The 27,232-nt window shown below is 39.9% G+C and overlaps 1 protein-coding gene across 2 annotated transcripts in view; it reads right to left on the bottom strand.

Moving 5' to 3' along the window:
• The window catches only part of AGMO (alkylglycerol monooxygenase), a 270,823-nt gene that overhangs the window by 226,154 nt on the left and 17,437 nt on the right, over positions 1-27,232 (bottom strand). For both annotated transcript variants that reach the window (XM_073333806.1, XM_073333805.1), the window contains exon 3: positions 19,815-19,966. In XM_073333806.1, coding sequence (XP_073189907.1) covers positions 19,815-19,966 — 152 coding nt within the window. The remainder of the gene's footprint in view (positions 1-19,814; positions 19,967-27,232) is intronic.

Raw genomic sequence — 27,232 nt, 5'->3', positions numbered from 1 at the left:
TGCACTGTTTGATGTCTGCTTTCAGGTCCTTTCAGATCTTTCTCTGGCTGCTCGGCCACATTACAGCAGGAGCCTGGGATTTCTGTCACGTGCCAATCCAAGAGAAAGCATTTCCACGATGAGCTTATGGAAGACAACCTGAACTAGGTGCAATACCAAAGGGAAAAGGACTCACGGCAAGTGGAAAGGCACAGACAGGCTGCAGAGCATGAGGACAGAATTGTCGCAGGCAAGGAGCGATGGGCAGCAGTTTCTGGAGTAGGAATGTCAGTTGAGGGAAGGAGATAGAGCACAGTAGAAAGGCCTGTTTGAAAGGCCGTGTGTGCTAGTGGCTGAAAGAGAACAGGATCCTTCTGCACTCGCACCATGTCATGAATCCCCTCCATGGTACCATGTGCTGCAGACCAGGAAAAATTTGGACAATTCCACTTCTGAGTGGCCTACGCAACTGTGACTTAATGGTAGTAGGATACCCCTCCTGCAGGCCTCCACCCTCCTGCAGCAGCAGCTCCAAGTGTGTACTAAATTCCCAGGAAAGTGAAAGGAGAATGGAAAGCTTGAGTATTTATTTGTTGGCACCAGGTTTCACTTTTTGCACTGTTCAATGTTTGTTTTATTACTTGTTTTGTTATTGGTTTATTACGGATGTTTTGTTGGTGTAATGGCACTGGCCCGCCTGGCAAGACTTCAAGGTTCTTTTTTGTAATATAGCCATGTTCACAAATAATGACTTATTTTATTAAGAAAGTTTATTACCATCACTGCATCACATCATATAATGTGTATTTCAAATAATAAAGATAAACACAATACAGCACAATCCAAACACAATTTTTCAATACATCTATTTACATCAATCCGTAATGAAAATCCACAGTCCTTGCCACACAGTGCACCTCCCATTTCATAAGCACTCATCTCATCCATAATTAAATACTATAGCAATCAATTCACTGCATAGTGATAGTTCCTCATCTACAGTTAACACTGCTGTACACATTCATAAACATACTATTTTCCCTCTTCCATTTGTCCATGCAAGTCCATAATGTAGGAGCATAGAGCATCCCTGTTTTCTATCACCCAGGTGTATCCTGCTCCAGTTGTGATCAGAGCACTTTCAGCAATCCATCACTGTCATAGGTCCATTCAGGGGCAAATGGCTCACCTTTGGCTTCACAGACATCATGAAGAGCACAGCAAGCCACGATAATGTGAACAGCATTGATGACACTGGAATCCAAATGGTTCTGTAAACTGCACCAGCGGGATTTCAATCTGCCAAACACACATTCAACCACCATTCTACACCTGCTGTGAGTCTTTTGCCAGGCCCTCTAAAATCAGAATATGGCTTCATAAGCCAAGGCGAAAGGGTGGTACACGGGTCCCCTAGTATAACAGTGGGGACAGTAACTCCATTTATGACAATGTCATTTGCTGGGAATACTATCCTTGCCTGACCATGAAGGTAGACTTCCAATTTTCAGTACAGCCAATATCAAAATCCTTAAATTGACCTCTGTGGTCCACGAGGGTCTGCATAACAATGGACTATTTCCCCAGTTTATGTACTCATGTGCTCCTTGAGAAGGGCAAACTATGGGAATATGAGTCCCATCAATGACCCCAGCACAGTTTGGAAACCTCATTCTCTCAAAACTAGAAATTACTTCAGGGATATTTTTCATACCCACCACATGCTTCATTGGTGGTAAAGGTTTCTGAGGCACTCTATCTACAGTTGGCTTTCCAACATTAACATGGTTAACAATGGATCTGTAGCAGTCTGAGGTAGCCAGCTTCCAGATGGTTAAAGGAACTGGCTTCTGAACCAAGAAGGCTGCCTCGCGCATATGTTATGAGTCTGCAGGGTTGGATCGAGCTGCTCACAAAGCTCCAGGAATGTAGCTTTCTTCATGCAGAAGTTTTGGACGCACTACTGGTCATCCCAGGTCCGCATGACAATGTGATCCCACCAGTCTATGGTTGTGGCTCTGCTCCAGATGTGCTGGTCTACATAGGACGTATCAGCAGCTGTTTAAGAGTCGTGATCAGCATCAGCTAATGTGAGTCTGCTACATCTGTATCATCCTTCTCCTCCTTGGGTAGGTCAAAAATGCTGCCATAATGTCCACCAGCATCTTATGGATGCTCTGTTTCCTGAAACAAGCAGGACAAGTTCTTCAAATGGCGAATCCTCTATGCTTCTGGCTCCAATTGCATGCAGACCCAAAAGATGGCTCAACAGGCTGAGCGTAGCAGGCTGCAACTACTTCCTGTAATGTGAAGGCTTGATAGTCAGGTTTTCCCACACTGCACAATGAACAAAGGTCGAGAGCGGCTAAGGCTGTGGAGAGTGCTAGAAAGCCCAGTGAGAGGCTTGTCTGACTTGGGATTGCAAAATGCAACACAGATGCCAGAGACTCAGGTTCAAAAATTCTAAACCTAGAGTCAATATTCACTGTGGAAGCTTAAACCCAGGCTTGCAAACACTGAGCCGGTGGGCTAGAGTTCCACTGACCATAGGTTTAACCTACAGTGTAGACATTCCCTAAGATACAGTAGGTACAGTAGCACTTTACATTCAGGTAATATTTTTAAATGTTTAAATGGGATTACAGCCTCATCACTCTTGCTGCGTGTGATGGAAGTCATGCAGTTCAGATCCCACATTATGCTTCACAAGTATAGCCCTTAGAGCTAGATTCCACTTTTTATGAAGTCTTTTACTATCCATGTCACACCACTAGATTTATTTGGCACTAGCATAGCTGTGACATATTCTTCTGGAGGAATTCTTCAGTTATTCAGCACCAGGTAAATACAGTTTCCAAAAATTCAAAATAGATAACAGAATTTTCTAGCAACTGCTTTCTTAGATACAACTTTCTTACCTAGACATATAAGGAAACAATGACCGGTAAGAAATGGTTTTCCTTGTCTAGTTGAAAAAAAATTAAAATGAGGTTAACAGAAAACATCCTGTCACAGCTCCCTAAGGAATGTTCTCAATCTGCAAATTGAGAAGAGGCCATTTTCTAGTGTCATTTAAAAAAAAAAAAAGAAAAAAAGCTTTGCATAATAATCAAACAGTTACATATTTTCCAGTATAACTGTGTGGTATATTTACCGGATAAGCAAGTGCCTACAGGATTGCTCTTTTTAAATATTTTTTTCATAATCTGTTTCTTTTATTTTGGGATGTCAGTTCTAGTTTCAACATTATTAAAAATAGCAAAAGTCCAGCCCACTGGTAGAAATATGCAATAGGCATAAAGTGCTCTAGTTCCAAGCTTTACTCATGTTTCAGATGAGGAGTGGGCCTGTGCTGATGGACTGTTATGTACGATTTTTCCGTGAAAACACCAAGAGACTGCAATGAATGGACTCCTTTCATTATTCTCCAAGGGAAGAGGAAGAGTAAAAGATTCATGGTGAATTGTGTCCTCATTCAAATGTCAGGACAAAGAAAGGCTCCTTGCAAAAACATTTTCTTTACAGGCTTGGAAAGTCTTACTCCAAGAAATACCATAGAATTGTGCTCATGATGTCAGGCATACTTTAGTGAGCACAAAGGATTAACATTTTGTAACTTGCTGCTAAACTTTGTCCACCACATGAAGCCAAGCAGGCAGATGTTAGCTTTCTGTTATATTTCTTTAAAACAGGATATGGATCTGTCACACTCTTACTCTTGAATTCAATATGCTATTTGATCAGAAGGACTGGCCAATGGACATCTGATGTAAACAACATTGCTTACTGGAATCCATGCTGATGTACATGTTAAAAGCTATATTAACCCTGAAAAGATCATTAAATAGGCAGAGTATTCATTGTTATTTCATCCTATATTACAAAATGTACCGATATAGTAAGGTCAGTTGTAGTACCATCAATCAATTTAACCTGTCTGCTTTTTTCAGTAGCAGATTCAAAGTCTTCACAGTACTAATTTTACATTAAACTGCATGAATCAATAAATTGCACATATATTGTTATACTGTCTAATCTTCTGAATGATCTGCATTTTCAAATGTACTTTATTAACCTAGCAGATCATAGTATTAAGGGAATATATTTAGATTATGATTAAAACAATAACTTGAGAAAAAAGGAATCTAATATGGACTTTTAAAAAAATAATCCATATCTCAAAATTGCCAAATAAAATAATCTATCCAAAATATTAACATATCGGTGGGCTAATTAATTTTAAAAAGTCTAATTTCATTTCAGTCTAAAAGATTAAAAGCTAAAAAATAATTTTGTACCTCTAAATTTGGCAAGTCACTGGTTAAATTTGACTTGCCTGAAGAATAACATCAGGCTTAAAATTAATGTTTAAATACTATGTGGCTGATGTATGGGAATAACTATTACACTGTAGTTCATTTTGACCTTGTTAATATTAAATATTCAAAGCAGCTACCAATATAGCATTTACCTGAGTCAGACTTGTGGATTGCAATATTTTGGTTTCAGTTAACATTCCAAAGTTAAGGTGAGCTAAGTTTCCTTAGAACAAAACAGAGATACAGCAAATTTCTGCCTGAAGTAGGCATTATTCCCTGCATGTGGATTTTGACGGTCAATATTTAGTAGCTACTCGTGCTTGTTATTTCTTTGTGAGAAGTTAAATCTGTATTGTATTATTTCTTGACACCATGAAGTGTACATTTTCAACATAATGTGCAGAGTAATGGCCACATAATTACACCAACTTTAGGGTGATTAAGATACTATTTTGAAACACTAGGGGACAAACATTTATCTCACTACTGGATTCAGTGATTGGCATATAGACCCAAATATAAAACATATCAAAGGGAAAAATTTAGAACTACCTTAGAGCACTGAATTAAAAATTCAGCATATTTGTTCTGAGTAGCAAAACAGGCAAAAACTGAAAGAAACCCTGCAGCCAAACAGCTGTCAACATGTCCTTGTGCCATGGATACATAGTTAAAAGTGTTCTGCTTACATCAGAGGATCCAAATTTGGTGAAGTAATTTCCTATTTAACTTATTCAAGCCTGCAGCTACGTAACAAATGTGCTGTGATCACGTTAGATCTGACAAGCTAATAAGGATTGGGTCGATATTTGGATATGAGACCTTCAAGTAAGTTAAACTGCACAAGGAAGTTTAGATCCTGTTTCCGTAGGATACATCTTTATCACTGAGTCAGAAATTAAGCAATTCCTCAGCATAACATTAAAGTGCACCCTTCTGTTGCAAGTGCTATCATTTGGTTGATACGTAAAACCAACATCCTGACCATTTATAGCTATTAACAATCCTCTGGCACTTTTCAAAAGAGCAGGAAAGTTAATCCTGCTTCCTGACCAAGTTCTGCCTTCCATAATTACATTCTGACTACATAAATTCCCCTGCAATTTCAACTGATTACAGTATTATTCTTCACTTCCTGTCCTAAAGTTTGTATTGTAATTGTGCTCTGCTACAAAGGTAGATGAAATGATCTCTGCACATAGTTTCTGTATCCGTTTGGTACATTTGTAAAACACTGAGGTATCTTTCAGCGTGAACGAAACTAAGTGTTAGATGTTATTCCTATAGAAAAATTCATGATACTCCTCAGTGCAGTGTATTAATAATCAATAGTGCATCTGTTCGGGGATGTCTAAATGAAGCTAAAAAAGTTAAATCTCTGAATGGATGCACTGCTAAGAAGAAAATACTACATTGAAATCCTTCCTGAACACTCTCTATTGCCATGTCACCTGTGAGAAGCAAAGTGGAGGATAAGTTTGCCTGATCTTCCAGGCAGATACCCAGGAGTGCCAACTGCACACATTGAAAAAATAATTGAACTGGCTTAAAATCATGAGGTTTTTAAAAAATAACTTGGTGGACGAGAGGCGTATTTATCTGGTTTTTGACCCTTTAGGGAAGAAGTTGTCCTCCCACAAGCTGTGTGATCAGTTCAGGTTCAAAATTCAATCTTAAAAGCACATGGAAAAATACAGGCCTCGCAACTGGCTGCATTCAGGACTCCACTTCCAATTCTGGGGCAAAATCCCAGCTATTGTCTGAAACTGCAAAACTCCTATTCACTTAAATGGGCCGGGATTTCACCATTAACCTCTAGAGTACAGGAGCTGTGATTCTATCCATTCCCATCTCCTGTTATTATCACTATCCGCGCTCTCCTCCTGCACCTCCCTCCCACTCCTCACATTCTGCCATTGCCCTTAAGACTTCCTCCTGGGCCCCATCTTCCCCCTGCTCTGTCTTCTGCTCCTCCTCACACCCTCAGTCACTTCTTGATTGCCCCACATTCTTTTTCACCTTCAGCCCTCTTCTGCTCCACCATTAGACACTTATCCCTGTGCTCCTTTTAGTCTCCTCCTGCTTCCAAAGTTACCAACCCTTGCAATTTTATCATGAGTCTCATGATATTTTGGCATTTTTCTTAAAGGCACAGTTTCTGTAATCAACAGTTGCATGAGATTCCCAGCTTTCATTATTTTTCAAGTAAGTTTCTAGTCCTTGTGGTTGTGGGAAAAGGTTTGAAAACAGGAAGTAAGTGTACCCTAATGGTTCAGACAGCGGAAAGCAAAGGAAAAATTTCCCATTAAAAAATCAATGTAATTTTTAAGCCAACTCAGGATTTTTGAGCACTTGGACTTGCTAACATTGTGCTTCTGCCACAGATATTCCCCCGGTACTCTCCTGAGTCTCTCTTACGTCCCCCACACTTTGCCCTGTGAAGGCCTCACTCTCCTTTTGCACTTCTCTTCTGCCCTTCACCACCCTGTCTCCTCAATGTCCTGTCTAGCCACTTGACTGTATATAGTCAGTCATTTTCCCTAAGGGCAGTCTGGCTTCAGTCTTTTTGAAAACCAAGGGGAGTTGATAGTCATTGTTACTAGGATCAGCCTCACTCCACATGCAGAAACTACAGGGACCAAAATCCATTTTGCTTGGCTTCAACCTTACTGAAAGTAAAATAGGAAATGGTGGCCAATTTGAAAATCAGTAAGGTGGGAAGCAGGAGTAGGGAGATCACCTGAAGGTTTAAAAACCTCCAAATGATCAAATTGCAAATGACAGAGCTGATGATACTGTCACTATATACTAGCCTTGTGAACTGCCTCACACATTATTGTTTCGCCATCCTAACTGACATTGTCCAAACCAAGTAATATATGTATAATCTCCACTCTTTCCATGCCCCTGCACATAAGGAAACATCAGCAGCAAACGGGAGGAGTTTGCCAGGGACAGACTCTGGAAATCCCCATGTCCTGGGGAATCCTTCACATCCAAGAGTGAAGAGGGTAGGGCTGGGCCTTCAATCCCCCCCGTACTGCTTATCACCAAACTGTGAAGGACCCACCTGGAGCACTCGGCCCAGCAGACTCCTCTCTCCTCCCGCACATGGAAGATAGCGGCTGCAACTCCCCTTGGCACAGGGAAGAACCTTTACATCCTTCAGTCCTCCATACAACTCTGAAAATTGGACTGTATATTTTCTCTCATCCCCTGTATTTTTATTGGTTGTTACCTTTTCATCCCACCCCACTTCTACCACTGCAGCTTCTCAGTTGACTGTCCTCACTCTTCCCATTCATTGTCCTCTCTCCTTATCTCTCAGTTTTCCTCTCCTCTTTCTTGTCTCTATATAAAGATACGGAACTAGCAAGGTGTGTGCCTGGTATTACCCTGATCCCCTTACTTGTACATTGTACCCCTTTCCCTCACCCTTTGTCTGTGTATAATATTCTTTGTAGCAGCATTACACAGGATTATACTGAAAATGAAGCACACTATTTTTATATGCTTACAGAGCCTGCAATTGGTGGCCTTTAGGTCATGCTGCAGGGGCTATCTGTTCTCCCAGGGCTCTGGGGAGGAATGAGTAAGTCGGTTAGAGATTTTGGTTGGAAGAGTCTGTGGTTTTGAGCTGTGGAATTTTGGAAGGTCTGTTTTTGGAAGGAGACTGGGTCCTTATTTTAACTGTTGTTTTAATATTTTTATAATGTATGTGCACAGCATAGGCTGGGCACATTTTAACACATAAATAAATAAAATGAATTACAAAACTAAAGGCTGTGTCCACCTGAAATTGTGGGCCTCATGCAAGCTTCCATGTTCTGGCAGTTGCAGTGGGACCACCTAGCCCAGGGAATGATCAACCAATGGCATGAGCCCAAAAAGAGAAAAAAGACACAGATTTGCACATGCTTGTTTTGGAGCTTCTCTAGGAATGAGGACTTTGTATAAATGAGTTCATCATCTCTCATAAACTGTCAGTTCCTATCCAGGCTCTGATATTCATCCTTCTCTTGGGCCATGCAGGCCACGGGAGTTATTCCAGCCCTAAGAGGGAGAGGTCTGGGCAGTAACAACTTGCCTGCATTCTAGAAGTGCAGGGAGCCACTTCTAACAATTTACTTGAAAAGAAACAGATCTCTGTGTTAGGTGGGAGAGGGAGAGAATCAGTGTAAGCAGGTGATAGAGTGGTAAAAGTCAAATTTTGCATTTTTGGTAAATAAATGGCTTGAAGCATGGGAATAGAACATAGGAAACTTTCAAAAAGATGGCACACCTACTTCCTTATGATGGAAAACGAAGACACTTTTGTAAACTAGATCTTCCCTATATTAAAAACAATGAACCAAGGGTGTCAAATTAGCCTTACAGACGTAATGATTATTTAAAAAAAAAAATAATAACTCTTATACTGTACAGATTTACATTTGAAGCTGGTTATAAGATCTCTTCTCATTAAGCTATTTGGTAAGTAAAACAAAAAGATATAACTTGAAGTTTTACTTTGAAACTCAAAATTTTTCAGAACTGCAAAGATAAAGAGTTTGTATGTTTACTATTTACAACTTCCTCTCAAAAGACACAGGTATAGCATTCATGTCTTCCAAAATGTAAGCTTATACATCTGGCCAGCAAACATCTGGATATTTATCTTACCTCATCATTTCCTTCTGCAAGTCCAAAAACTGTCAGTTATTTCAGCTGAGATTCATCCCAAGGGAGAACAGAAAAAGTTACATCCTTCTTTTGTCCAGGTTTTATAAACTGATCTTTACCTTTTTCCCTGGGATACCAGTAAGTATAAAAATAAGCAGTCTGGAATCCTTTGACTGTGGTTTTCAGTCTGTGAATATGTACTTCTGCAGCCACAGAGTGCATACATATGTGATTGTATTTATTATGTGATTGTATTTCTAATATATGGCAAATGTTGCTAGATCCTAAAATAGACTTTTAAAAAAAACATTACGGATTAAAAATAGATATAGACAGTAAATTCAAGAATAAACTCCTCAGCTCCTAGACAACAATAAAAACTAATTTATGTACTTTATTAATATATTATGAGGAAATCCTACATTAATGAAATATTAAGATTTTAAACATGCAAAACAAGAAATTCAAATACTAAAATCACCATAAAAACATTAACTTGGTTCCACACCACATGTTGCAATCTAGATTAGTTTTTAATTGATAAAATTAGGGAGAAGACAGTGTGGCCTACCTAAACTGGGAGTCAGGAAATATGGGTTCTATTCCCAGGTTTGCCACTGGTTTTGGGCAAATCACTTCACCTCCTCATGCATCAGTTTCCCCATCTGTAAAATGGGGATAATGACACTGACTTCCTTTGTAAAGCACTTTGAGACCTAATGATGAGAAGGGCTACATAAGAACTAAGCATTGTTTTCATTGTGTTCTTATTTTAAAAAGTACATTAACTAGAGAAGAGTGCCAGTCAATTATTTCATAGTCAAAATTTAAGCCATCTTCCAATTTCAAGTTTTGGTTTTTTTAAACTAACTTCACTAAAGACAAGCCAATTCACCTGAAGTTTCACATGCTGATCTCCTAATATAGCTTTGTATTACTGCATATGAGAGTTTGCATCATGAATATCTTTTCATAATAACCTGCCCGTGTTCTGTTATGTTTTAAGCATGTGATTTGATTATAAAGGCTAAACAAACAATTTCACTTTTAAACCATTCAACAGTTGCCTTGATGAATTATTGACCCTCAAATGTAATTGAGAATTAATACAGATTACTTAAATTTCCTGTGTAGTTGGACTGGGATTGAAAAAACAGACTGTAAAAGTGACATCAAAACAAGTCTAATCATATTCCTAGCTATTAAACATACAGAAGAAAGGAAAAAATCTGGTTTAGTCATTTTTTTCAGGTTATATCTTCCAACAATATACTCTCAGTTTATACAGAGTGTCCTGGGGAAAAGACTGCCTTTCCTGTGCTCAAAAAGCATTTTTGGCAGCTTTAAATACTTGTAATTAAGGCAATAAAGATGCATTGGAGGAAACATACATGCAAAAAACCTGGCCAAGAAGCAGCAATATTTTCTTTCCTCCATACACATTTTAAATATTAATTGTCATTAAATTTAATTAATCTTAAAATGCATAACAAAAGATTCTAAGTGCCGATGGTCTCACTAGAATTTTATCAAAGAATGAAACCTTCACAGTCACCTAGCTTCTAAAAATCTGAGTAAATATGCTGAAAGGAAGTGCTTGCCATTTTAAAATAAAACAAACTGTGCTTGTATTCATTCACAAAGCTCATTCTAGGATATTTATTCATAGTAACAAACCCACACTTTTTATATTTACAAAGGCACTCATTAAGGTTTTATTATTACTATTGTCCTTTATATTTATAACTGTAATGTAGACAAGTCAGTTATTAGCGTGAGGTTCTAGCCACAGCCAGGCCAAATCATGTGTTAGGTAATTCTAATGTGATTTGGGTTTGTACAGCCTCTTGAAAAAATTTCAGTTATTCAAACAATTTTCATACCAAAAAAAGTCCTAGTACCTTCCAATTCTATAAATATCTAGAGACACTGAAAAACTATCTGAAATCACAGTAATTTCAGATTCACGTTTTCAGAGTAGCTGAAGGAAAGGAACACAATGATATGCCCAATTTTGTTTCTAGTTTTTCATATTTGCTCACAGGCATTAAACATAAGGAAATTTCTAATTTATGGATAAATCCTTGGCCCTGGTACTGCAAAGATAGAACTTCTACTTGTATTATGCAACACAAAATAAGAGACAGCGTAAGGGCTAGTCTACAGCTGTGGCAACGCTCTAACATGGCTTGTGTAGTTGCGGCAGAGCCCAGAGCTCTAAAAAAAACCACCTCCATGAGGGGTGTAGCTACCAGCACTGGGAGCGCGGCTTCCAGCACTGGTGCACTGCCTACGCTGGTACTTTACAGCGCTGAAGCTTGCTGCGCTCGGGGGGGGGGGGGGAGGGGTTGGTGGTGTTTGCGGGTTTCACACCCCTGAGCGAGAAACTTGCAGCGCTGTACCGTGCCAGTGTAGAAGAGCCCTAAGAGCCTTCCTGAGGGAGGAATTTTGAGCCTTCTACAACAGCCCAACTCCACACCAGAGTCCATGACTCTACCCCGCCCCCAGAACCTTTGAGAATGATGTAAAAGAGGCAATACACATCCAATCTGTAAATGAGGATTATTAATACATTCCTACCTATCTCACAAGAATGCTGTGAGGCTAAATTCAGCAATGTTTGTAAAGCACTTCTATAGAAATTTCAAAAGTGCAAAAGCAGGGTTTATCATCATACCATGTTCGCTAACTGCTGCCATAAAGCAGAGGGGCTAACCAAGATAAGGCTTCATTACTGTGTATTTCCATGCAAACTGTTGCTGCTGCAACTATATAGACAGAGAAACAGAGCAATAAATAAAGAGCAGGCATTTTTGCTAGTGCAAAAGGAAAAGAACAGCATTTACTTCTTTATCATTACAGAAAGCGTGGGTGACGCCTGGTTGCCTCAAAGGGCCATCAGCTGTGATAAAGACAGACTCTTTCACTTCTCTAGGTCACCAGTCCTACTTGAGAGTTGTATAAATCAGAGATTGCTACCATTGCTGTTCAGTAGTTTATGTGGAATGGGTTTCTTCTCAGTCTAATTATTCAAAAGCAAATTTCCACATCGCAAAACCACCACTACACTTCGCAACCTTGTCGGAAGTTTCAACAGAAAGGTAAAGCATGAAATCAGCATGCAGCTCTCTCAACATCTAGCTGTCTCAAGCATGCTTCTAGGTCAGGAGAGAGGCTGGTATAGTAAAGCTGGCACTGCAACTAACTATGCCATTTCACACTCCCAGGCCTTTCAGATCTATCTTGAAAAGTACATTTATTTAAAATAAGGCTTGGAATCCTGTGACTTGAACATTTTGTTTGTTCAATGGACAGGTATTATTGGGCAATTCAATTTTAGGTAAATATATAGAGATGAAATATCCTAAATTGAAATAAGCAACACAGCTTAAACATAGGTTTAAACGGGATCAAGGAAATCAAGGCTTTACACACACCCCCACTTTGGTTTCCATATACCAATCTTTTCCCGCACACTTTTGCAGAAATATACAAACAAAGATACAGACAGACAGAAAAGGAAGAGAGAAGAGCAATGTAGCTGTGATACCTTCAACTGGGTAATTAGCTGAAATTCCAAAATACAAACTCTCCGGTTGAATTTTCTGGTATTGCCTGTTTGAAAGAATGCTGTGGGCATGATATCCCAGCTGGATAACATTTACAGACTTATATAATGTAATGGATTCATTTTTAAAAACCTGATACAAGCAAAAAACAAAAAAACAAAAACTCAAAATTGTAAAAAGCATAACTCTCAAATCCAGAATAACTCAGATTCTTGCTTACGTACATTAATAGCTCAATAGCTACAAGCATTAAATTCCCAGGCAAACTAAAGGGCAGCACTAGCTAAAGTTTAAGATTTTTATAAGTCAGTAGTCATTTGAAATATGTAATTAACTAGAAAGACCTGGGCGTGGGCAGATAGGACTAATGGTTAGAGTCAGAAGACCGCATCAGGTACCAAGTCAAAGGCTGGAGCTGGAGACAGTCAGGTGCCAAGCCGGAGGTGAGAGCTGGAAACAGAGGCAGGGATAGGGCATAGGAGCAGGGACCTGGAGTGCAGCAGAAAAGCAGGAACTGGGAACAGACAGGGAAGCAGGAACAGGCAGGAAGGCAGGGCTCAGCAGTCAGGTAAGTAGGTAGGGTCCATAATTGTAGTAGCCAGCTAGGGTTTCCTCTAGTTACTTGGACAATTTCTTGTGCCTTTCTGGTTTAAACAGAGCTTCCCAGCCAATCAGTGTTGCTGGATGTTTCCCCACAATCAGGAGTTTTGTGGGCAAGGTTGCCAACTTTCTAATTTCTGAAAACTGGACACTAAAGCAGGAGCACTGAAACCTCGCCCTGCCCCACCTCTTCTCCTGAGGCCCCGCCCCGTCCCGCTTCTTCCCTCGAGGACCTGCCCTCATTTCTCATTGCTCTCCCCTTCCCATTTCCTCATCGTTCCATCCTCTCCACCCTTCCCCCACACCAAGCTGAGCTCCCTCTCCCTCAGGGCTGGGATGGGAGCTGCAGCCCCTGACACAGAGCCTGCCTGCCTGCCCATGAGATGCAGATAAGATGCGGTCCTGGCTCAGCAGGGTCTAGCACAGGTTGATGACCCGGAGTTTCCCTCCAATCGTGGTAACCAGACTTTTGGTGTCAGGTCAGTACATCTGACCAGACACTGTACCAGTCCCACTTCAACTGGACTTTCCAGTCAAAAACTGGACCCCGTCAACCTTATTTTTGGGCAGGACTCTTGCGAAATAGCGTTTCAACGACTCCCTTCCAGCGTTGCCAACTTAGCAACTTTGTCACTAGATTTAGTGACTTTTTGGTTTCCCTCGTGAGAAAATAAGTGTCAAAGTGACCAGTAACAAATCTAGCGACTTTCACGCCAATTTCAGAGAAAGACGTCACCAGTATCTATAGCCACAAAATCATTCACAAGCACCTCAGTAGTATTAATAAAATCCCTTCCACGCTCTTCTTACTACATTCTGTTGCACAACAAGTCAATGTCATTACCTCTCAATTGAGCATGTCCTCAGAAGGAATCACATTCCAGGGCTTCTTGGGCTGAGATCAGGCAAGGAAAAGAAGTTTGTGGAAGCTAATTAAATACTTTGCTAAAGCTAGGTACATTTTGGAGAGAGAGCAGCACATTAGCCAGGGCATGTTTTTACCCAAATGTGTTCTTTCTCACCGCTCCATAGTAGGCAGCACACCCTGTGATGCAGGGAAAGATAGCTGATGAAGTGGGCAGAGCAGAGGAGGCAGGTTAGCCATCGAGGAGAGGAATAGGAGGAAATCTAGGTCACATTTTGTATTAAATTTTCATGTATAAGTGGTTTATAAAATGTTAATAAATAATGAATAGATATTATAAGCATGTGTCACCCGAGTAGTATCTGTTATAGATAGTTATAAGCACATCAGAAGAAGTTGTTATAGATCAGGGATGGGCAATAACTTTCGCAGGGGCACCATTCCGCTCACACTATCATGTTAGGAAAAAGTAGTGGATAGTGATATCTTTGTCTATCACAACAAACTCAGCATCTTAGGTGAGTCAACCACTCTCGGAGCAGAGACTTTAACTCCGTTACTGACACAATATAGGGAGCCACCGTCCTTTTTAAGCAACAGGCATATACTAGGAAGAACAGTAACAAGCTACAAACAAAACAAGCTGGACTCTATCTTTTTATGTAATCACTCCCTTTCTGGATGTCTCAGCACAATGAAATCAATTCGACAAACATTATAACTGCAAGTACATAGCATTACAGTTCTACCCTTTGGGTTGGAATGCTGACAATTTTCAGATTAACATTTTTAAATTAAAAAATATTTTATTTGTCTGTATGTACGTGTGGGAGGGTAATATTTTGGCCTGTTAACATTCAACATGATCCTTTCTTTAATAGTTAAAATATTTTAAGTACATGTGCCTTGAAATTCACATCTGTCTATGGGGGGAGATTAAATCTTGTTTATGAAAAGGTAAAGAATTGCTAAAATGCACATATAGTTCCCTTTATCATTGGGGATCAATTCCCATTGCAATCAGAAGAAGTTCCCACTGTGCCCAGAAGAATGAGAGCCGAATATTACCCAGATGCTTTACACGTCACCATGTTTTCTATTTTTCTTTGGCTAAGATCACACCTTTCTCAATCTGCATTATCTCAAATATCACTCCTAAACTCAACATCATTATACTGGTGTTCATTCATGTGGTCAGCTTCATTTTATCATATAAAAAACAGACAATGTTTAAAATCTGGAGCTACTGCTATGTACAAGAAAGTTGGAATGTTTTTGGATCTCGAGAGGAATCTTCTTTTTTCTGACCACATTTCCAATCACAAAAGTCACACACCACTTTACATTGCTGTTTCTCAAATTAACAGTCTCACAAATCACAATGAATCCTTTAAATTTACAGTTCTTCCAATATTCCATTAACCTTTATATCAGGTCTTACCTCACAAGCCATTCACATTGTGCTGACTTCAGAGAATGTGAGAAGCCACAGATAAGAGGCAGCGCATAAAGGCAAGAAAGGGTTAGATAAATAAGAGCCATAAAATTTGACAATAAATTCCAAAGCAATAGAGGTGGCAAACACATTCTGATAAGTGTTACACTTTTCTATCAAAAACTTGCAGTCCTCACTGATGCAAAAAAGAAAATATCCTTTAATGAACTTAGTACTAGACTTGGTATCCTCTGTTGACTAGGGCACTGGTCCAGCTTTCATTGTTGTACATTCAGAATCCCCAATTCTCTCTCTGGGACAGATTGTGGCATACCACCTCCTTCAATCCACACATGGGTTACTCCTCTTTTTCAAAAAAGGCTACATCAGCACTATCCCTTCGCCCTCCCCAGTCAAGTCCTCTCCACATGACCAAACATCCTTGTTGGGGGACTGGGTGAAAATTGTGGGCTAAATGGACAAGCCAGGGCCATGGGGAATGCACATCATCCTTTCTCCAGCCCTGTGGAACTAAACCAGAAAAGTTAATACTACAGCAGGCTGTACTACCCTTTCCATATAACCACCATCTCTCTTGGGATCCATGGGGTGCTCCCTGGCCAGTATAAAGTCCATGTTAGTATGATGTCCTAGGGAGACATGCTGCCAGAGAGTCTTATCCCCCAGAGAGCAGAAGCAGCATGCCGTCTGAGAACCAAAGCTTTTGTGGTGTCTCTGGCCCTCCCACAGATACTTGGGGAAAGCTCAAGGTGTGGGGTAGGCCTGATGTCCTTTTCTGAAGAGGTAGGAGAAGGACAAACCTCCACCACTTTATGACCAGACAATTTTGGGGAATCCCTGCATAGAATTCCTCACAGAACACTCCCTCTGGCCCTGGGTCCTTTACTTGGAAAGGTAAAATCAAAAGCAGAAGGCTTTCAAAGTTCAATTTACAATTTAAGTTTGAAAGAAACATTAAGGTCCCTGTTCCAGGCTTTGAGATCAGAAACCGCTCCAAGTGTCAGAATCATCCAGCATATTAGTAAATCAGACTAGTAAGTCAGATCCATATTTGAACCACCTTAAAAGTGTATAATTTGGTCGGGATTGTACCTGGATTAAAAATATCTAGTAATACAATCCCACACCTATCCTCCTCTGAAAACTGAAGCAGAAAACCTAGCAAACCTGGTTTCTAGGCCATAGTGAGGTTATTCCACAAACAAAACAGGTAAAATTAAATCCATTAAAAACAAAAAACAAAAAAAATCCACAGTTCAGAAATTATTCCCATTGACTTCAGTGGACTTTGAATCAGGCCCCAGAAGAGGTCAATTAAGTAGTAAAAAAGATTATTTTCAAGCTCCTTAGCGAGTATTGCAAACAATGAAACACATACACACAAGGACACTGAGAGTAACACCATCCTTTGAAAAGTAAGATCACATCAAAGAAACGCATCCTGTCCTTGCAGTACACTTGTAAATTCAGTCTGTGATAATGGCTATTACACACACATAGGAAAGAGGAAAACAGCTTCTCAAACACTAAGTCAAAGCTTGATTTTATTTCAAAGGCTGGGTTTTTGGTTTTTTTTACAAGAGAAATATCTGAATTTCTAATTGTTTGGATTCTTTCCCCAAATAGTCTGAATCCTAACAGAATGAATTTAAATCATAATTCTAGGTGCAACTGTCTTATCTTAAACATCAATAATGAAACAACTTTCAAATGTAGGAAAGTCATAGTCCTTTAGTGCCATCATTCATATCTTTTAAAATTCATACACTTTGCATTTACTTGGGTATACAGTTCCTACAACTGTTATCGCCATTGTGGGGCCCATTCCTGAATTCCACGGGGGCTCTGACTGAAGTTCTATTACAAGCAAAAAGAGCTTTTGAACTCACGATTACACTTCAGCGCCCAAATATATCAAGGTGGTGAGTGTTTTTCCAGAAGGGTTTCTTCTTTATTTTTAAAAAGTGCCTCTTTCATTAGATTTTGCTTAGCCAGTTCTGAAGTAATATATTGTTTAGCAATCTTGCCATTATGATATTGAATTTTTTCAACACTCTTCGACAAAAGAGCAGAGTGTTGTTTAATCCATTGTCTATATGTAAAGTGGGTTTCTATAAGAATGTGGTGTCAGTTACGTGATTTGGAGCACCGAACTGATATTGTGCAAGTTTACGATACCTTCAAGGATAATGAACTTACTTATATAGCATGGTTCTATGACACCAACAATGTTTGGACTAGACCAGTGTTTTGCAACAGAACAACTTTCTGAACTACATTTACGGACTATTATGTATGAACTGGAATTTTACATTTTAATTACAAGTGTGATCCATTTTGTGGCTACGTCTACATAGCCCTGCAGTTTGGATTGTGGGGGTCTGAATTGCAGCATGCAATGGTGTGCTGTGGTATAACTCCCCCATGCACATGTTGCTGGTGAAAACTAAAAAGGTACCTAGTTCACATTAATGTAGTCTTCTTTCAAGCTGGACTACATTAATATGAACTAGGTACCTTTTAGTTTGTGCCCACAGTGTCCACACGGGAGAGTTACCGTGTAACACGTAGTGCACTCTGCGATACCCCATAGACTTAACTGTGGGGCTGTACAGACAAATCCTAAAAATGTGGAATTACAAGCAGGTTATTAACACAACACCTTTCTCCCTCTCTGCATAAACAGAGAAGCTGGATGACCTTCAGAGCTACTCTCAAAAAGAAATTAACGAAATGTGTTCATAGAGATTTAGGGGCTGATCCTTCCCTCTTTTCTGTCAATGGGAGTTTTGCTACCAACTTCAATGGGAGGAAATTCAGATCCATTTATATGATTTTTCTAGTAATACTTTTCACTAAATAGAAATTTTATTTAAAAAGAAATGGGAGTGTCCTTTGAGTTTTTCCAGTCTTCAGCACTATGATCTAATTCTCCAAGTACTGTTGATGTCATTTTTTGTGACACATATTCCCAGTTTCCCACACACCAAACTTAGCTACTCACAAAGAAGCAAATTCTTCCTTCCCCTAGCATTGTTCCAACTCCCATCCACTTCCTCACTTACTTCTCTCCCCAATGAACTCCTGAGTTCCTCCCCATATCACTGTTGTCTGTCTGATTATCTTCTTCCCTTCCTAATTAAGCACCCACCCAGCATTGTGCTAAATCCTGATCGCAGACCATTCTTCACTCCCCCTCAGTTCAGCCATGCAAATTTCCTAATTTCCTACCTTCTTCCATATTTTCCACTGATCTATTTTCACCAGCTAATGCTTTCCCTGCATTCTAGAAAACTAACACCAGATGCATCAATGCTTTTATGAACCGAGGGGGCTGTGCCTTACAGACCACAGTCCAAAGTCCTTTAGACAATAGACCGCTTCTCCTTTGACTTCAGTGGGATTTGGATCAGACCATATGTTAGGATTTCTCTAACACATTTTCAAATGTAGAAACAGAAAAGGTCAGAACAAAAACACTGTGGTAATTGGAGAGTCATATAAGTAGATAGCTGGATAGATAGGTAAGTCCATAAGTACTACATTTCCATAAAAAATATGCACAGAAATACCTATCTATCCAATATTCCTAAGTATTAATATGGCCCCTATCATGAGAGTAAAAAATAGCTTTATCCTTTTTAAACCTTACCTTTTTCTCTTTTATAAGACAGAGAGAGAATCTCTTTTAAGTATACATTTTAAAAAAATAGAAATAGGCAAGGGTTAAATTAAAATAACTATATATTTAAGAGTTTAATATAAACAAAACATTTTTAAAAATTGGGCATAAAATATTTTTACCTTTGCCCTTTCCTAAAAACTAAGTACAAACTGAACATGTTTTTTAAAAGATTAAACTAACAAGCTATGTGCCTACCAGTACTTTGTTTATATGTTGTTTCTCATTCCCCTCCCTTTTTGAAAGTGTGTATTGTAAGCAAAGATTCTGTATTTACTATACAGTGATTAACGCAAGGAATCTGGTCCTGATGTGGGAATTACTGTAATAACAAATTATAATGAAGTATGCGGATACACTTTTATAGTCAACTCATTATACCACTGCATTCAGAATATTAAAGTAATCCCGGAAGCACAAATTAGAGCAATACATGTAGGATTCATGTCCCACCTACATTTCCTCCCAAATTTTTCCTTCTGTGGTATTCTATGAGCAGAGGAGCAATATTTTTAAAATTCTAGGTCTTGCATTTTACTACATTCACATCCATATTATAAAAAAAAACTATAAAATCGGTTTCTCCCACTCAAAGTTCAAGTGAATCTTAGTGGACCCTTGAGAATACATAAATGGAATATGCATACACGCAAATATAATGAAAAATCTGTTTAAGTCCTACCATGGGCCAGGCGATGGAACCAGTAGTATACAAAGTCTACTCCTAGGAATGTCATATACCAGGTCCATGGTGAGTCCCACCGCAGTTCAAAGAGCCTGTAGTTATCCCACACATAGATGTAGGTAGTCAACTCGAGGCTTCTGGACACAACACTGAAATATACAACAAAACAGTTTTCTCAAGAACCTTTTGAATTAGAGTAATAGATCTGTTCTATTACATATTTGTACTTTTCAGTCTGCAGGGTTTTTTTCTAACACATAAAGCCACTCGGCCAATCTTGCAACCTTATTCTGGCAATATTACCATTGACTCCAATGCCACTATTGACAAAGGATTGTGAGCCAAGACTGAAAAAATAGCACAGTCCCATCCTGTTCAACCTTTTCTCCATTGCAACCTGAAGTCTTCTAGTGTTTTTTATTTCTTTGGAGATCTTCAGTCCCTTCTTAGCTTCAAATTACCTAAAGCTTTTTAGACAGTTTCTTTGACCACATTTTTGTACGCAGAGATGTCAAGGTATTCATGTGACTGGGAGAAACTCATTTTTAATCTACAAGTTAGAAATACTTTTAGGATGCTCCTAATTATTATTCTTAGTCGAATAATTCCATGGCAAATCTGAACACACTGAATATTTTCATTATACATTTAACATAGCCAGATGAAGGACTAAGGATGAATAAGAAAGAATGTGTGTGGCAAGAAGAGAGTAGGAGGGGAAACACTAGAAAGACTGATGGAAGGAGTACTGCAGGACTGAAGGTTAGGGATAGAGAAAAAGAGGGGGAAAGTGCAAAGGAGAAAGTGAGGGAAAAGGAAAAATGTGACAAAAGTTGGTTGAAGAGTTCTTTTGTGTTGCTGCATTGCTGGACAATGGCTAATTAAACTTCCAGTCATTCCTGGCCTAACCCTCACTCAGTACTCAGTACAAAAGAGTTTGTGTGGTTGAAGAAAGCATAGTTTTGGGCTCAAGGGTTTCTAGGCCATGGTTCGGGTACTGGAAGTCAGTCACAAGGTTATAGGAAAAGAAACTAGTGGCTAAAAGGGCCGGAGACTGTGTGTTGTAGCTGAAACTGCCTCTGTGAAACTTTGCTGCTGTCTTTCCCGTTTTTGTTCAAAGCAATCAGGACTTGTGAATATTTTCTTACATCTTTGCTGACTGGTAGCAGACTTTTGGACCTTATAGGTCAGTTTCTTAGTTGGAGAAGAAATCAGTGATGCAAAACCAGGGTATTTTTGGTGTAATTAATTTACAAAATGTACACAATTTCTGTTTCCTTGAACAGCGGTGGGGTCACCAACTGCACATAGGCAACTCCCTCTTGCAGAAATCTCAGTAAAAGCACTATTATTCTGTCACCAAGCAAAAGCTGTCTTGTACCTAGGTCTCTCCTAGAATCTCCCCTGCCTAACACATACTTCCTTTTTCCTCCCTCAGTTCCCAGGCTTTATACTTGGGAAAACATTTAGACGGAAACTGCTAACATAGGATCATGCAATGCAGCTACAGTGTAACACAAAGGAACCTCAAAAAGGTTTAACTGCCCGCCCATTTTAACTCACTCTGTCCTCTTAACAATTCTTTGGGTGCAAAGGCTGCATTTTAACTCTTTCTATGGAGACTTTCATCCTGAATGCTTTTACATCAGTGACATTAGCACCTGTTGCCATAACAATAGTTAGCTGAACACTAGAAGGAAACACCATGAGTCTCTGTACTGCTATTTTTCTATTAATGAAGAGCCAACCCAGTTGAAAGTCCTAAACTTTAGCTACTACTGAGCAAACAGAGCAGCAACCTGTCCCCATTTTTATGCTGAAAAGGCAGAGGGCTTTAGAGAAAGAAAGGTGCAAGGGACCTTAGCTGAGGGAAAGAGGAGACCTGTCTCTTTATGATTAGGGCCCTACCAAATTCACAGCCATGAAAAAACACGTCATGAACTGTGAAATCTGGTCTACCGCGTTGAAATCTGGTCTTTTGTGTGCTTTTCCCCTATACTACACAGATTTCATGGGGGAGACCAGAGTTTCTCAAATTGGGGGTCCTGACCCAAAAGGGAGTTGCAGGTAGGTTACAAGGTTATTTTCGGTGGGGGGGGGGAGGTCATGGTATTGCCACCCTTACTTCTGCGCTGCCTTCAGAGCCAGGTAGCCGGAGAGCGGCGGCTGTTAGCCAGGCGCCCAGCTCTGAAGGCAGCGCCCCGCCAGCCGCAGAGCAGAAGTAAGGGTAGCAATACCATACCGTGCCATCTTTACCTCTGCGCTGCTGCCTTCAGAGCTGGGTGGCCAGAGAGTGGTGGCTGCTGACTGAGGACCCAGCTCTGCAGGTAGCAGCACAGAAGTAAGGGTGGCAATACCATACCATGCCACCCTTACTTCTGCGCTGCTGCTGGTGGTGGCTCTGCCTTCCGAACTGGGCTCCCGGCCAGCAGTCTCCGCTCTGCAGCTGCCCAGCTCTGAAGGCAGCGCCACGGCCAGCACCCGCGCAGAAGCAAGGGTAGAAGTACCACAACACCCCCACAATAACCTTGCGACCCACCTATAACTCCTTTATGGGTCAGGACCCCTACAGTTATAACACTGTGTAGAGATTCAAATAGCTGAAATCATGAAATTTACTATTTTAAAAATCCTATGACTGTGAAATTGATCAAAATGGACCGTGAATTTGGTAGGGCCCTAATTATGATCATCAGCTGCCAAAACACACCTGCGCTTCACCTCTATCCCTGCAACAATTGTCCTGTTTTCTCACTTCAGAAAGTCTGCTCACCCTCACTTTGGCAGCTGGTAGATTGAGAATTTCATTGCAAGCAGCAATGGCAGGTGTACCTGCCACTTTCAAAAACATTTTAGCTATGCCCAGAAGTAGCAACAGATGCACCTGGAACATGTTTAACTTTCATAAGAGCCATGTAACAGAAATATTTTTAGAGATGATTTTATGTCTCAAACCAGATTTTTGCAATATGAGGCATATGCAAGGTTTAGTATAAATTTTAATCACCTTCACAACAGGTCAGAAGGGAACTGATGCTATTCAAACACACACACAAAAGGTATTTCTTAACATCTTTTCAATGACCAGGAAATTTAAAACACCTCTTGCAACATACAATTATTATTATTACATACTGTTTTCTCACTTGATTCTTTGCCTTTTATTAACATATAATGCTTCTGCAGTACATCCAAATACATGTGAACTGATACATTTCCTCCATTTTTGATCAACTTTCAGCATTTCCCCTGGAGCCCTTTTGTTCCATGAGCTGACGCCAAGGTGTAAAAACTCAAACTAACCTGGCAACACATTTTTTTAATATACAACTCTCACTAGAAGTCAGAATCTGCTTATTTTTCCTTTATGCTCAAACCACAAATCTACAGCACATGACACTAGTTGATTACCATAACTAATGAAGACTAATCCATCATACCAGTATAATTCAGAAATTGCTTAGCTAAATATTTTCGATTTTTTCTTTTCCAGTGTGATAAATAGAAAAGTCCAGACCTAGTATTCAGTTACAACTTTCAAAACTTGCTCAGAGTTTTTAATATTTAATTCCTTTTTTCTGAACCCTAAGTTCAACTTCTTAAAATCATTGAAGACAGTTAGTTATATTAGAGTTTTTAAACATAAATAGGGTTGCAACCGAAGGCCAGCCATTTTGGGTCATCGAGTCCAGCCTTCTGCATCAGGCAGCATGAAACCCTAAGAGGGGGGAGAGAGAGAGAGAGAGAGAAGGTCTTTCCTAACCTGTATATTCCATAGACTTACCTATTCTCACTTTGAGCACCTCTGCTGAATTTACTATTACAGACAACCTGTTATCCAATTACCCGAATCATCAGAGAGATTCTGTTGTTGTTTTTTCATTTGAAAATTCCATTTGTCCTTTACTTTAAGCTACTGCTACTTGTTTTAATACTAGTGTCCACTCTAAACCATTGTGTCCCCATTGGGCCAGATAACAAAAGCAACATGTGAGAAAATTCTGGGGAATGAAGTCACAATCCACATATGCAGCTCCCCTCATAGAGATATCCCTGCATTATTCAGGGGAAAGACAGTCAATTGGCTCCCTGCAAGAAGGTCTAGCAAGCACCACAGGACCAGGGGAGGGGATAATGTGCACCATCTTCCCCCCTCCCCTTAGCATGGCCACAGCACTGCAGAACAACCTGTGTGGGGCCTGAAGCAGCAGGGTGTGTGTGGAGAGTAGAAGGAGGATACCATCTGAGCAGAAGAGGGAAATCCATGCACAGATATCCCCTTCCCAGTGCAGATCCCAAGGGGACAATCTAGGAAAATCCAGAGGACAGCTACCATCTTGGTTGGTGGTATGTATTGAACGTGGGACTTTCAGAGACTTTATAGCTTGAACTAAAAAGCAAGGCTCTCAAGCTAGGAGTTGCAACAGATCCATAGCCTCTCAGGATTGGGCGCAGAAGGTGACAGATTACACACACACTACCCATAAGTTCCATTAGCATTATAAATAAATTTATTGTGAATACCTTTCAGAGTAGCAGCCGTGTTAGTCTGTATTCTCAAAAAGAAAAGGAGTACTTGTGGGACCTTAGAGACTAACCAATTTATTTGAGCATAAGCTTTCGTGAGCTACAGCTCACTTCATCGGATGCATATAAATTGGTTAGTCTCTAAGGTGCCACAAGTACTCCTTTTCTTTTTGTGAATACCTTGTTTCTCAAGGCTAACTAAAACCAATTTCCTTAACATTACTTAAATTATTATGCATTCTCCAGTTCCCCTTTTCCCTTCCCTTTTATGAAGTTTTCCTAACTATTTTGGTCTGGTTTTTTTAAGTCAGTGGTTCTCAAACATCATTGAACCACGACCCACTTCTGACAACAACAATTACTACATGATCCCTGGGGTGGGGGGGGAGGCTAAACCCGACACCCACCACCTTAGATTGGGGTGGGGGGCAAAGCCACAGCCTGAGCCCTGCCACCCAGGGCTGAAGCCCTTGGCCTTCGGCCCCAGGACAGTGGGGCTCAGCCCCGGGGTCCAGCAAGTCTAATGCCTATCCAGGCAACCCCATTAAAAGAGGGGTCCCAACCCACATTTCGAGAACGCTAGAAGTGAAGGTAAAAAAACTTGTGTACGTTATTCCAGGGAAGGAGGACTTATCAATATTGTGTAACTAGCACGGTCACCTCTTATCTTGCAAGCTATCCCTCCATAACCACTAGTTTATTATATCATGAAACAAGCAATTTTGAAATCGATTATGGAGGCTATTTGTGGGGCTTTTTTAGGATTCCCATGCTTCTGTTGTGAAGATCAACCATGCAAATCAATTACAGGAAGAAACAAAGCAACAGCACTGCAGAATTTCAAAATGCAGGACAAAGACAATTTCTTTTAAATAAACTGCAATTACTCAGACACGTATTATACATCAGGATGCATGAATAATTAAAAGCTCACTAAGCCTTTGTTTTGGAGTGGAAAGGTTAGGGCTTTACATTTCAAAAGACACTTTGGAGCTTTCTTTTCCAGATGAAAAACTGGCTCCAGTTCAAATTGGAATAAACATTTTAATAATATGACTTCACTAAAAGGGAGGGAGAGGGAGAAGCCTTGTGAAAACTTCCATTTGCAAAACAAAGTGAACCCGCCTGCAACTGAAATCCCCTTTTATTTCCTGTACAGGTGCCAGGGCTTGAACAGACACCCAATTTATTACCCTGTCAACTGACTTATTAGGGTTGACACAAATCGAGCTGAAATATGCCTGACATACTACAGTCAAGGCTTTTTTCACACTTTAGCACAAAGCCAAACTTTTTGTAAGGTGGAGGGAAGGGGAGAGGGAGTTATGGGAGTTCTATTCCCTGTTTTCTATCAGCAAGATGAATATGATTCTCTCCCATTCTTAATATGCAAAAACCAGTCATGAAATAACCCAAGGCTAAAAACAATTCACCAAAACGATACAGCTGGGAAATCATCATCAGACTCTGGAAAGCCCTTGATTACAGGAAATAGCACCCTACATTTTCAAAAAAATGTTCCCACTAGACCAGTGGTTCCCAAACTTTAACAACCTGTGAACCCCTTTCACTAAAATGTCAAGTCTCACGAACCCCCCCCCCCCTTAAAAATGAATATTTCCTTTACCAGAGTATAAATTATAAAAGCAGTGATCTTGGAAATGCAAAATTTGTTTTTGTGACATGCTTATTACACACAATTAATTATTATTTATCATCACAGTATTTGTATTACATTATGAAAACGGCAACACTCTTCCAAGATCTCACTTTCATAGCTTGTATCAGTTTGAATAAGCCTGTTGTAAGACAAGGCTCCTATGTTTCATCAAGGAGTATCAGATGTGAAACAGCATGAAGGGATTTAAGAAGCCAACTCAAAGAGTTCCTCCTACAAAAGCATTCAGTCCTTGAGCAGCCCAGGCAAACAACTCATGTTACAACAAAGCTTAAACTTGTTCTTCATAATAATTTAAAAAACAATACTAGCTGCCTATTTAATTTTAAAAACAGCAAAAAATATCCACCTCCCTTTCCATTTTTAAAAGGAGTCCTGAAGTTTAAATCTCCTCAGTGGGATAGATACGCTTGCTTTGATCTGCTTAGCTCTTGGAAATCCAGGGGCTCCGGGCTGCTGGCCCCATGCTGCCCGGGGTCCCTAGGGACAGCTCTGTCTGCATTAGGGATTTTTTTTCCCCGAGAACCCCCTGTAACTTTTCACGAACCCCAGTTTGGGAACCACTGCACTAGACCCTAAAGCTGAACCAAAGCCTCTGCTCCAATATGATTTTATTCTCTGGAATTTTAGCCTAAAATAATTCAAATTCCCAATTCTCCTCAAAGGAAAAAAATGTTATCACAAAGCAAAACAAAGTAAAATATGTGGCAAGTTTGAGTACTCATACAGATCTTCTATTTTATACTTTGTTGTCTTCCAGCACTGACCTCCATTCCACCACACCTATTCCCGTCAGACTTCACTCTCTCAAACTGTTAATTTAATATATTAATATTAATTTATTTTAGAGCAAGAGGGAATAAAAAACAATAGTATATAAACTTTGGGGGAATAAGAAATAAAAGGTTCTCATGATCTCTTATTATTATAAAACTCATTCTTTCCACATACCTCTGTCATCTCTTGCTATCCCATGTATAACTTAACACCTAACTCTTAAAAACCTTATTCATGCAAATCATCTTTATCCTCACAAACAGTCCCACCGACTTCAGTGTTGTTATTCATGTGAGCAAAGCCTACTGACATAAGTCTACACAGTCTTTCTACTGGTATTACTATGTGCCACTCTGTACCAATTCAGTTATGCTAGTACAGCACTAATGTAGACACAATTATACCAGTATATATATATGCTTATACAAGTATA

This window comes from Lepidochelys kempii, chromosome 2 (assembly GCF_965140265.1).
Source record: "Lepidochelys kempii isolate rLepKem1 chromosome 2, rLepKem1.hap2, whole genome shotgun sequence".
Classification (NCBI taxonomy): Eukaryota; Metazoa; Chordata; order Testudines; family Cheloniidae; genus Lepidochelys; species Lepidochelys kempii.
Note: the sequence above shows the minus strand (reverse complement) of the source record. Positions and strands in the feature narration are given on the sequence as shown.